At 36.3% G+C, this 14019-nt stretch overlaps 1 protein-coding gene across 1 annotated transcript in view; it reads right to left on the reverse strand.

The window, feature by feature from the left end:
- The window catches only part of GPBP1L1 (GC-rich promoter binding protein 1 like 1), a 56557-nt gene that overhangs the window by 13087 nt on the left and 29451 nt on the right, over positions 1 to 14019 (reverse strand). Inside the window, exons 4-7 of the mRNA XM_036892949.2 lie at positions 12785 to 12914; positions 12191 to 12477; positions 1531 to 1603; positions 97 to 290 (exon numbers count right to left, since the gene is read on the reverse strand). Of these exons, the coding sequence (XP_036748844.1) occupies positions 97 to 290; positions 1531 to 1603; positions 12191 to 12477; positions 12785 to 12914 (684 nt within the window). The remainder of the gene's footprint in view (positions 1 to 96; positions 291 to 1530; positions 1604 to 12190; positions 12478 to 12784; positions 12915 to 14019) is intronic.

Below are 14019 nucleotides of genomic sequence, written 5' to 3' on the forward strand. Positions count from 1 at the left end.
GGGGAATGATTCAACAGGAAAAAATAAGTTTACTGAAGTTTTTTCGTAATTTATTCCCAAACCTCTGCTGTGTACGACACTGATTCCAAATCATACCTTGGAAGGAGGTGGTGCAGGCTTAGGAACTAGGTTTTTATAGACACTTGGAACCATGGTTGATGACCTGTTGCCATTTGCATGGTGAGATCCTGGTGAGGTGAATGCAGCAGAGAAAGCAGCAGCAGGATCCTCTTTGGAAATTTTTTTGATGACTAGCATTTTGGAGGGTTGCTTGGCACTAGGTGGGTTTTCTGTGAAATATAACAGTGGGGAGACAAAATAATGTCAAACCTATCAGTTAACACAAAGCAGCATAGTTTATAGGAAGGCTTCAGTTTCAATAAAGAGCTGAAAATTGAGACTGAAGAACAAACACTTCCTGGTGTGCACATAATAGAAACTCTCAAGTGACACTACTCAGGAATGAATCACAGGAAAAACTGCAGTGTATGAAGCACTCAATTCTAAATTCGTAAACCAACCAGAAAGCTCAAAGATGTTATAGGCCACTGGGAGCATAACATGTCTAAGGGTATGATGTGATCATTCAGCAACAGACCAAACAATAATATATCCAAGGGTGGCAGCTCCTGTCGGCATGGGAATGGAGAGAGATGAGGAAATTGGGGAAAGGAGTCTGCCATAGGGACTTCCGATGAAGCAAACTAAAGAGAGCAATGCTACACATCATTAACAAAGAGGAAATGGTACAGCAACCACCTCTGATTCTCTAAGATCCAAAACCAGTATTTAGATATGCTAAAGTGTTCCCACTAGGATGCCTGGCTACTGAGTATGTCTAACAGAGAGATTAGGAGAGTCCAATTTATAAATGTGAAAGATCCCACAGATCAGGTTTGGTTTGAAATTATTCTCAATATAAGGCCAATTATTCTCAATATAAATAAATGCACATATGTATTTATGTTTCCCTCTTGCCTTACATAACAAGCATTAATTGTAACTGTTCAACAGTCCCCCCACCTTCTCCCTCAAAATTCAGCAACTGGAAACTGGTTGAACAAAATGGTCTATAGGATGTGCCACTGTATAACCTTTTAAGAACATTTTAGAAGAGTATTTAGTGATATGGAAGAATGCTTAGAATATATTGTTATATATGCCTACCAAATATTTAGGAGATAACTGTAACACATAAAATTCAACCTAATTGTTACAAATGAATTAGCAATGTTAATTAAAAGTTACTTCTTATGAGTTTTGTACTATAAATGTCATCAATGTCTCCCTTTGCTTAAAATCTGCCTCCAAATTCAGGGCTCCACAAACTCTTAATTGTCTATACTGATTCTACTATCATCATACTTTGATGGTACTGGGGAGGGGGAGCAGAGTAAGATTAGGTGTTAGTTATTTACCATGTGCAAATGGGATGAGATGAGAAACAAGAGACAAAGAAACAAAGAATTTTTGTGCCTTTCCCTAAGAAAAATGTAAAGTTATACCTTTAAAATGGCAAAATCTACCTACCCCACACTCCAGAAGGGGTCCCAATAGGTCTGCATGGCTGATTCTGTTTGCCAGCTTCTGGATTCAAAGAAGGCTAGGAAAAAAGGGATATTAATGGTTGATATAGAAAGCTAATCATTTTGGCACTTTTTGCAAAGTAGCCATCACATGTAATCTATCAAATAACTAACTATACATCACCAGCACTTATTTAACACTGCAGTAAGAATTAACAGAAGATGCTGAAATGCAAAATCAATAGGTCTTTAATAGTAATCTTAGGCTCTCATGAGTTTCATTTCCTTTAATGTAGGAGTTACTTAATTATTCCTTTTGTAAATAAATAGACTAAATGTGCATCTTCCTATGGCATGTGTATGCCAAATTAAGGAGGCACAGAAAACTGAATGGGTAAGAATGTGAACACTTTCCTCAGATTTAAAACAGGACAATCTGGTTAGCAAAATGTATAGTATTCATAAAATTTCTAAGACTGCTTTAGGGTAGGGGCAGACAATGTGCCAGGGACAGTGCTAGGAAGACAAGGCAATTGAGACAATTAAGAGCTGGTGTCCCCACAAGGGTCACAGTCTCACTATAAATATAAACCTGTACACAAGTTAAGTACAATAAAAGGTTACAGGGGCTATGATAAAAATTCACATTAGGGAAGAAGGGGTACTAAGAAGGAATAGTCAGTTCCACTTGGAAGAGAGGTACTATCAGAAAAGGTTTCCTTAGAGGTGATGATTAAGAGCCCTTAAAGATGAATTCCAAAGGGAGAAAATAGGTGAACCCAGGAACAGAATGCTCTGTGAACACCAAGACAGGAAAGCATGAAAAAGAACAGAATATTTGGACATCTACAAGTACTTCAGCATGGTTAGTGTTAGGGAAGAAGGGACCCCCTTATGTGGGGAAACACATGTCTGGGGAAGCAGGCAAGAGCCAGACTGTGGAATATTTTTTAGGAAGACTGAATTTTATTCTGTATATAGTGAGGATTCATCTCTCATGCACAGATGTAACAGAATCCAATCATCAGTTTACGCAGTCTGGTAGCAGCCTGAAGGATGTATCTGACGGGTTAAACACCAACTAGGAGACCATTGTGAAACCAATTCCAGGGAGAGTAATGAAGGCAAGAGGAGTAGAGTACGAGATGAAGGGAAGGATGGAGGTAAGTTAAGAGCACTAAACTGGACTCAGTAACTAGCTGTACAACAGTTGTATGATGCGGGTGTCCAAGCCAAAACTTTACAATCTAGCAACAGTGTGGAAAACGGCTTTTCAGCACAAGTGCACATGAATTATTAAACAAAAGAGATGCCCAGAATCCACTACAGAGCTTCTAAAGCAAAATCTCAAGGGATGGGGCCCCAGCAGGGATATTTTCAACTTGTGAATGTGAGTACTACTAGTACAAAATAAGAACAGACAGAAACTCAACTACCAACTTGCTATTAAATGGACAAACCAGTGAAAGAATATGAAAAACAGATAAATACACTCCTCTGGATGGTTAAGTACAGGCAGAAGGAATCTTCACAGATAAAACTAAGTCTTTGTGCTTTAATAGGCTTGTGTTCTTGGTCACATTATAGCTAAGATTTTCAGAGATACTGCCCCTATTTCTGTGATGACATCTGTTCTCTTTTCATTTACTTTTTTAAAATAGTAAAATATAACACAGATACAGGAAACTGCATAAAATGGGCCAATGTTCTCATAATCACCACTCAGTTAAAGCAACAAAACATTGCCAGCCAAACCAGACATATTTTATAAGTCTCGTTTAAAAATAAGCAAGTAAGTAACTCAATCCTTTCCTCTCCTCTAAAAACGATGACAGTCCTGGCTTACAGTGATCACCTCTTTGCTTTTCCTTTACCACCCAAGTATATATCCCTCAAAACTAGTTTTGTCTCCAAAAAACACCTCTTACCTCTCTCTTAATCTGTAAGTTATTAAAAAAAAAAAAACCTATACCTCTGTATTTCCAATAAATCGGTAGTTGAGTCTAGACGTTATAGAGTACTGCCCCGTTGCCCCACCCTCATTCTGGCAAAACAACTTATTGCTGGTTTTATGTTCTTCCTTTGGGAGACACATACATGTAGTTGTGTTTCTTTTTGTGGTGTCAGCAAGCATTATGCCCATAGCCTAAAAGTCTTGACTTGCTACCAGCTGCAAAATAGTCATCTTCTAATTTTATCATTCCTTCTTTAGTAGTATACTTCCATAAAAAGCAACTTCTTCTCAACTAGTGGTTACCAAAAGGGAGGGGCTGAGGAGTGTGGGTGGGGAGGGAGAAGGGGATTAGGGGGCACTATAATTTGCAATCACAATATAGGCAGATCACGGGGAAGGCAGTACAACACAAAGAAGTAATGACTCTATAGCATCTTACTATGTGACTGATAGTGACTGCGATGTGGGTGGGGTGAGGACTCGATAATATGAGTGAATGTTGAAACTACAATGTTGTTCATATGAAATCTTCACAAGATTGTATATCAATGATACTTTAGTAAAAAAAAAAGCAACTTCTCATCTATCTGATGACTCAGTGGTATAACTGATACGGAAAAGACAGAATACATGCTTATTTCTAAGGTGAGGTATCACTGTGAACTCACAGTTTAATATTTGGTTTGATTCAAACCCTTGCAGTTATTCTTAACTGATACATGTATTTGGCCAGTGCAGACCTCTTCATCTGGCTTCCAAACCCCTTTTATACAACCCTAATAGTCTTTAGTTACTTCTTTGCTACGTAGTATGACAAAATATTCCAAGCTTATCTATCAATCCTGTCCAGAAATGCTATTTAAAGACCACAATCTGAATGCAAGGGATGCTCACTGTTATGGGGTTGGTCATTGCTTTTAGATCTTTTCAGTGGGCAGAGCCTGGAAATACATATGTATTTTCAAAGATTAAAATATTTCACAACTTCTTACTGGTATTTCCCATTCAAACTGAGTACCTTGGGGTTCTTACTGAATTATCTTCTATCTGTATTTCTACACTGAGAATCCTGCACTTTCAAGGACATAGGTATAGGTTATCATATTTAATTGCTTTAACCCATATTATATTCAACAGTCTCAGAATAACAGTATTACACCACCAATATGATTAATAAATGTTAGTTTTTTTGTACATGCTCTCCCCATTCTCCCACTTAAAAAACTTACGCTGTATCTAGACTGTCAGAGCTCAGAGCTACTAACTGCTATATTCTTTAAAACTCATTTAGTTCTACAATTAACCATATTACTTAGTATTTGTCACCATTCTTTTTGTTTTCTTTCTGGTTAGTGTGGTTGTCTGAAGTTTGTTGTCTAGTACTTCCCTCAGGAAAAGCTTTGAAACAACATCTGAGTTCTTACACATTGGTACTTGTCTGTGACCCTCATATCTTTAAGTTTGACAGAGTATAAAATCCTCAATTCAAATCTTTTCAAGTACTGTGACTGTCACTCTTATTTTGGCCTCTTATATACATCTTATTTTCTTTCTGTCATTTGTTCTTTATTTCTGGATATCCAAAGGATAATTTCCTTTTCTGCCCGAGTCTAGTATTTTATAAGACTATCCACGTGTTGGGTGTTCTAGCTGTGTGATCAATTTGTAACTTCACATCTAACTATTTCAGGAAATTACTCCAGTTATCTTCATTAGCCTTTAACTGTTCCTTTGTGTGTGTGAGGGCTGTCAACTACTAAGTTAAATGTTGGATCTCTTTTTGGGCCAAACTTCTGTATCATATTTTTCTCAATTCTAACTTTTAATCTACTGATTGCTTATCAGTTTTTCTGTCTTCTCATTTTTTGGCAACATCAGTGTTTATTCTTTTCTGTCTCTTCTTGTTATGAAACCTTTTATTACTTCTTTCCTGAGTTCTAGTACCTTGAGATTTTCTGGTTTATGTTGTTCTCATACTGTTTTCTTAGTATCATCTAGTCATTCTATTTATGGTTATCTGTTTTGTAGACATGTCTTACAGGTGTACTTTACATTGTAGGGATGTTATTCTGTTCTGTATCAGTTTGATTCTTTATGTTGTTCATTTGTATGTGACTAGTTTTTCTGAATGTAGATCAAGATAGCTTTTCTAACTAACATTGTACTTTAGAGCTCTGTTCTGTTGTTTCACGGTGTTCAAAAATACCGTTGGCTTTCTTACTTTCACGCCCTGATGGTCCTCCACCCCTGCACTGCTTTTATCTAAACCCTCTTCTTTCTTTACTATTTATTGTCTGTCTCTGCATCTCAATCTGTATTCTGTTTTCAGTAGTTTTGTCCTCAGCAAGAGGCTTTGTCCTGGAAGGGAGTCTTGTCTAGTTATAGAACCCTATGCTGGTTGTTAATTGATTGCATCTTAGTTTCAAAGTCATCCTTTCTGACTCTATGTATATATATTTGGGCACTTAAAACTTTTTCCTTTGCCAGCTGGCATATTAACTTTTGCCACTAGAGCACAATGGAGAGACTTTTGCTTCTTGCTCCAGTGTGCTTACTGCAGCACCAATTCCCGCTAACCCATTAGGTTCTGAAATGCAAGTGAGCTCTGAGTTGGGTGGTTTTTGTAGCAGTGTTATTTCCCATGAACAGTTTTACTGAGTACTGTAGAGGGCAGATTTCCAGCATGTTACTTGGAGAAGGACCTGAACAATTGCTCCTACCATTCAGTAGGTCAGAGCTAAGTCCTTTCCAACAGGGGGTCTGGATCTTAGTTCTGGGGCAGTGATGGGAGACACTTTCTCAGGTGCTCTACATTAGCTTTAGGGTTAATTGGTGCTCATTCTGTTATTTCTATATTCTTAGACTTTACTTCTTACTAGCCAGTTGATTACCTCATTCCTCTTATAGTTAATAATTCTGTATTAACTTTCCTTGTTCAAACTATTGTATGGTTTCTCACTCCTGACTGGTCCAGTTAGATCCTTCATATCTCATTTCATAACCTCTGTATTTTTGCAATATAAAAGCCACTCCTAATTCTAGTTGCTATTCTCAAATGTGCCCTCTAAGTTTTCTAGAACTGCTGCCTTTTGGGAATCTTGTGGCTGTCAGATGCCCTGCTGTTTCCTTCAATCTCTACAACACAAATGCTCTTATTATACATCTTCTTTATCCACTCTACTGATGGACACTTAGGCTGCTGCTTCCATTTCTTGGCTATTGTAAGTAGTGCTGCAACAAACATAGGGGTGCATATTTCTTTTTGAATCTGTGATCCATCCTGTATTCTTAGAGTAAATTCCTAGAAGTGGAATTCCTGGGTCAAATGGTATTCCTATTTTGTTTTTTGAGGAACCTCCATACTGCTTTCCACAATGGTTGAACTAATTTACATTCCCACCAGCAGTGTAGGAGGGTTCCCCTTTCTCCACATCCTCGCCAGCATTTGTTGTTGTTTGTCTTTTGGATGTTGGCCATGCAACATCTTTTAAGAGTAGAGATTAATTCTTTTGTAGAAACTTTAATTTGAGTTTATGTAGTGTTTCTTCATGGTTAGACTCAGGCTACGCATTTTTGGAAGGCATTCACAGAGGAATGCTGCATTCTCAGTGCATCACATCAGGAGGCTTATGATACCTGTTTGTTCCATGACTGGTGATGTTAACATATTTTTAAACAAAACTTTGTTACAAATGGGATATGTGAGGGGGACTTGATAATAGGGGGAATCTAGTAACCATAATGTTGTTTAAGTAACTGTACATTAACGATATAAAAAAAACAAACAAAAACCAAAAAACTTCGTTACATATGGTAAATGCACAAACACTAAATGTACCATTCCATGAGTTTTGAAAAATGCTTACACCTCCTCAACCTCTAAAGATAAAATACTTCCTATAATCAGGAAGTTCCCTCATGTCCCTCTCCACACAAACAAGCACTGTTTCCATGTTCTTTCCTACCACAGACTACATGGCCTGTTCTACACTATACAACACACAGGATGTATCCTTTTGGGCAAGGCTTTACTGAGATTCACCATGTTGTTTTATCAGTCATTCCTTTTTATTTTTGAAACTGGGTAAGTAGTTCATTACATAAACACCACAACTTTTCAATTTTTGTGCAGACTTTTAAACTGTTTCCAGTTTGGGGATACTATGAATAAAATTGCAGTAAACACACATGTATGTCTTTTGAGTAAATACTTATAAGTATAAATGCTGGGTTATTGGATAGGTTAATTTTTTTAAGAAAGCGCCAAACCTTTCACCAAAATCGTTATACTACTTCACACTCCTACTAACAATGTTTGAGAGTTCCAACTGCTCTAAAATGTCACCAAATTTGGTGTTTTTGGGCTTTTAAATATTAGCCATTTTGGTGTGTGCGCAGCATTATCTCACAGTGGTCTTAATTTGAATTTCCACACTTCCCTTGGAATGACATATGCTTATGGGCCATTTGTAGATCCTTCTTTGTAGTGTCCATTCAAATTTTGCTCATTGAAAAAAAAAACTGAGTTGTCTTTTTATTACTGATTGTAGGAGTTATTCACATTATAGATATAGGTCCTTTTTCATATGTAAGTTTTCTAAATATTTTCTGAGTCTGTGAAAAAAGCAGAAGTTTTAAATTTTGATGAAGCTTGATTTATCAGTGTTCTCTTTTGTGATTATTGTTTCCTATGTCCAAAGAAATCTTTTTCTATCCCCCAAGCTGAAAGACATTCTCCTAAAGTTTACTTTGAGTAGTTTTGTAGTTGTAAGCCTTATGTTTAGGTCGCTAATTCATTTCAAATTCATTGTTCTGGATGCTATGAAGTATGGGGAGAGGATATACACATGCAGTCATTCTAGCACCATTTGTTAAACACACAGTTCTTTTTCTATTATCTGCTTTGGTACTTTTGTTGAAAATTAAGTGACCATAAAAATGTAGGCTTATTTCTGGGCTCTCTGTTCTGCTCTATGATCTGTCAACGTGATAATGTTGACATTATCTTGATTATTGTAGCTTGATACTAAGTTTTCAAGTTAGGTAGTACAAGTCTTGGTTACTTTGGGTATTCTAGGTCTTTTGCGTTTCAATACAAATTCTGCCAATTTCTTTTAGAAAGCATGCTGGCTGATGGTGTGCAGAATCTATAGAATCGATGTCCTAACCACACTGAGCCTTCCAATTCAAAGCTTTCCACTCAAAATGATGTTACTTGTCTTTTATTAGTTATTTTCTTTCTCTTGGACACATTTTGTGGTTCAGTATAGGCATCTTCAACTTTGTTCAATTCATTCCTAAGCATTTTCTAGGGTTTTTTTTGAATTTACAAATGAGGTTTTATAAAACTTCATTTCCCAATTGCTTGTTGCTAATATAAAAAAATACAATTGGATTTAAAATATTGACCTTGTATGAAACTTTGTCATACTCTCTAGAGTCCTTAGAATTTTTCTATGTAAAATCATGTCATCTGCAAATAGAAAATTTTATTTTCTTTTAATTTGTATGCATTTTATTTCATTTTCTTGACTTATTGCACTTCCTAGGATTTCCGATGAAATGCCAAATATGAATTGTGAGAGTAAACATCCTAACATTGCTCCTGATATTAAGGGACTCTGCTTTTACTGGAGAATTCAGTAGATCCAAAAGCTATAGGTGCACTGTTGCCATCCTCTCAGAATCCCTTCTCTCAAATGTTCCTCAGGTTGTAAATACATATAAAACATCTCTCAATCCTAGAAAACTTTACTCTCACACCTGGCTCCTCTTTCTCTAAGTATTAATAGAGTGCCACTCTCATCATAGACTCATTCTCTAATCCTTCCAGCCAAGGAAATCACTTCTGAAAAATAACATTTGAAAGGTTGCCTCAAACTGCCAATCTAAAGTTCTTTCCCACATTTAATAGCTAACACTGAAAAATCTGTGTGTCAAGGTGCGTGCTAACTGTTTCATACATATCATTCAACAAATGTGACCTGCGATTCCTTACAACAATATTGCAAGGTAGACATTACTATCTAACAACTCACTAGGTCCCCCAAACACCTTTCATTTGTTATTTTTGACTGTGTTATCCTGATATACCCCTTTCTTCAAGCAATTACTTCTCAGTTCCCCTTTACTGCTATTCCACAGGTTCTGCTCTAGGCCTCCTCTCTGTATGTATTATTCTCCTTAGGTGCTCTATCTATTCACAAACCTCACTTATTACCTTTATTTCCATGCGCACACCCCTAGATCTCACCCATCTCTTTGGGACCATTAACTCGTTATCTTCTCCCTCCAATTCTGCTCCTGTTTCTTCTTTTTAAAATAATTACTTACTATTCATCAACTTTGGTTTGGATAAAAATTTTATTTTTGACTCATCCTTCACCACTTACAACATCTAAGTGCCAGTCCCTCAGATTTATCCTCCGAAATAAGATCTTTTATGACCTAAATGTCTATCACCAAGAAAATGGGTAAATAAGTCTAGCATATTCACACAATATTTACTACACAGTACTGAAAAAGACCTTCACTAGGGTTCCTCAAGAAAGATATTGACACATTGGGCTGGTTAATTCACTACAGGGTTGTCCTCTGCATTGTGCGATGGTTACCATCCTGCTCTCCTGCTCTCCATGTATTGGAAGCCAATTGACACTATCTTCAGCTGTGACCAACAAAGTTCTCTAGGTATTGTCAAATGTGCCATAGGGCACAGAATTGCTACTGGTTGAGAACCATTTATCTAGAGCTGTATTAGCTATCAATACAGATAAATCTCAATTTTAAGCAAATAGCACATAGAACTACAACAGGAAACAATTCATATGAAGATTAAAATCAGGCAAAATTATACTAGAGATTGTTTATGGATACATACATAAAATTTATCAAAAAATGCATGAGGATAATGGAACACTGAAATCAAGATGGTGATTACCTCTGGGGGAAAGCAAGGAGAATACAATTAGAGAAGCTCTAACTAATGCTGTAATTCTGTAGTATCTTGTCTCTTCTGTGTAAGAATGCTCTACAGTGTGTGTATTTGGCATAATGCAATTAACAAAGCTAGGTGATGTGTGTACTTGACTTTTTTTTCTTCATAATTTTATGGATACCTAGAATATTTCATAAAAACAAATGCAAAATAAATTTGTCCTTATTGACCCTATTCTTGTTTGGTTTCATAAAGCAACTTAACATTTTTCTTTCTGTTGTCAGTATTCCGCTGGGAATGCCACACAACTGACACTGGATCTTTTTATCAAACTATGCCAATCAGAGTACAGTTCCTAGTTTAAATTTAACTTTACCCCACACTACTTTCCTGTTTATTACCATCTCTTTTCTACCAAATTATTAAAGAAACCCAAATGAACTTGTTTTCTATACACTGAGATGGCTGTGGTCGTAATAGATGTACTTTAGATAAACAGTCATGTCAGATATAAATTATAATTACCGTGAGTTCATCTGATTATGTAGAATAAAAATACAGAAACTTATTTTATAATAAGAATACAATCAAAAAATTTTTTTGTTGCTGGTTTGATGAGGTTTTCACCAAGTTCCCAGAATGTGAGGAACATGAAAGGTCTTGTTTCTTAATCATTCCCATCAGTATTTCTTGGATTTGTTTAGAAGTTTATTGAATAAATAAAGCAAGTTATACTTCAGTGTCATTGTAATTTCTGGTTGTCTACTGGATATCCAGAACATTCTGGACAAATAACTCAGTATGTCAGGGCAGTATAGATCTTTCCAAGCATAAAGTTTTGAAGGACAGATGCCTGGGGGTAGGAATTCACATTAGTCAATCACATTTAAATCAAGGCCCCCCTACCAACAAGGATATTTGTTAGACTGTAAGGAGAAGAGGAGCTGATGCCTAAATTTGACTTGTTTAGTTGGCTTTATTAATGTACTAAAATAGCTGTGACAGAAGTGATTGGCTAATCTAATGTTCAACCTATAAAATACCTAGAGCTGTACCATCCAATAGCATAGCCACTGGTCCCATGTGGTTACTGACACTTGGAATGTGTAAATATATAGTCTATATTGAAATGAACTACAAGTATAGAGTACACAAAGGATTTTGAGGACTTAGTACAAACAACAAATTATCTCATTAATAATTTTAAAGGTATCAATTACATGTTAAAATGACAATTTGGATATATTTGGTTGAATAAAATAATTATTAAGCTATTTTTTAAAAGGTGCACTAAAAACCCCAACACTTTTGGTGTAGAGGCCAAAAGGCATGTAATTCAACACACAAAAGCATCAAATTTTACTGAACATATAAGGCAACAATTAAAATACTAATTGTAGGTTTATAACGCCATAATTATTTTCTATTAAAAAAGCAGTATCAAGAGAAAAAAGTGCTTATGATAGCTGGAGAAAGATAATTTGATATGCGAAACCATACTTTTACATAATTATATTTGAATACTGAACCTTATAAAACGTATGGGAAACTAAAAAGTTCCAGACATGAGGATGAAACACAAAGGTTTGCTAAGAGTTACACAGGAATTGTAGTTATCATCTTCATACTAATCAACTTCTAACCTCTAAAAATAGTAAAAATCTAAACCCAGGGGCTCCCTTTTTAGTTATTTCTGAAATGTTCTCATAATGGTCTTCTATTTAAGAAATTATTTGTTAGACTTTAAGTACACATCTAAACCTTCATACTTACAAAGTCTTCCTCTTCAAACTGCAACTTTTCCACCTTGTCTTCTTTCTTTTCTTCCCTAATCTCTGTAGGTGGCTTTTCCTGAAAGACGCAGCCTTTCCGGGAGTGGAAGCTGCCATTCCAGTGGCGATGGTTCCCTGTGCCACCCCCACTACGCTGGCTCATGCCATCATGACCTCGGGAAGAGCCATGCCAACCAGACGGATTCCCTGTGATTCCAGCATATGCTCCCTTTGAGACACCAGAGTCCACAGAATCATGGCGGAAAAGGGAGGGCTGATGCCAGGTATCTAGAACAGTAAGAAATAGTAACACATTAAATTGTTTGCTTCCTGATCTGTTTTAAAGCCCTTCAAGGAACCTTTTAAAAAAAACTTTAAGCCCACAAAAAAGAAATCTTTTATCTTTTCTTTTTATGTAATTTCTCTATGAGTTCTTCAACAAATGACTCATTAGAACATAAAAACGTCAGAAAGCCAACACAGTTGAGTACTAACTACCTGAGGGTCTAATTTCAAGACTATGTACTTGCACCCCCAGCCTGGGCTTGCCCTAAGTAGCTTAAACACACTCATGGGAAGTTGGGGCATGGCTTACCTCCTGTAGTCCGTAGCGATCCATTGTTAAAAAAGCCATCAGAGGAATTATGTCGACGACGGCTTACTCCAAATCTACGGTCTCCTCGGGGTAGGTGCTCTCCGTGTTTTTCGAAGGTGGCTGTAGGTGACTAAGATGATAAAGTACAGAGAAGCAAACAGGTATGTAGTTATCAGTCTCTTTCAATATTTTAGGTTTTGCATCAGGCTTTTAGGAAACAGGTAAGAATGGTGGCAGAACCTCCCCATTATGAGCATATTGATCATAATAAGGGGACCACAGGCCCATGAGTTAGAGAAGCCCTAGGTTACATGTTCAGCCATTAACTCATTTCCTTTATTCCAGAAAGGGAGAAAAGGCAGCTACTTTAATTATTTGCATGAGAAAAAAAAAAAAAGGCTCTGTTAATATCCATAGAGAATAAGCCCCAAAATTTTACACTTAATATTAAGTTAATCTTGCAACTGGAAAGGAAAAGCAAGATGCTTGCTTTAAAAAGTTCAGAACAGCTTTATTATTTCTGCAAATTATTCTAGAACTGGAGAGAAAGGGTTAAATACCACTTTGGTAGTCCATTAATAACTACATGGAGTTTTTATAGTTTTCCAAAATACTTTATTTCCAAATATTACTTACTACTCATAAAACTACTGTTTGGCAACCTCCCCATTTTGCTTATTTACACATGAGGAAAGAGGTCAGGGAGACTAAGTCTTTGAGATTATACAACTAAAAGGAAGCAGTTTGAGAAACACTATTACAGATGAACTCTCATGTCCCTTCCTATTCCAAATAATTTTATTCTATGATATTCTTTAGTCTCAAATGATAGTGACCAAAGTCTAAAAAGTCATGCAAAGTATGGCTATAATTGACAAAGGCTTCCAGGAAAAATATAGGTGGGGGCACAGACATCTTGATATCTATTTTATTAATATCCTCACGAATACTTGGTGTTGTCAGTATTTATTTTAGCCATTCTAATAGGTTATAGCTTTTCTACTATCCTTTCTTCTAAAAGTTTTATGTTTCTTGGCTCTTTAATTTAGATTACAATCCATTTTGAGTTTTGTGTATAGAATATGAAGAGGTTTTCCCCCTGCCTCCATATATAGTTCTAGAGCCATTTATTAATCCACTTTTGCATTGATTTACCTTAGCACTTCAGTCTAAGATAACTATTATGTACAAGACTATTCCTGAAATCTCTATTCCATTCCAGTGCTTTACATGTC

The sequence above is a fragment of the Manis pentadactyla genome, chromosome 4 (assembly GCF_030020395.1).
Source record: "Manis pentadactyla isolate mManPen7 chromosome 4, mManPen7.hap1, whole genome shotgun sequence".
Taxonomy (NCBI): domain Eukaryota; kingdom Metazoa; phylum Chordata; class Mammalia; order Pholidota; family Manidae; genus Manis; species Manis pentadactyla.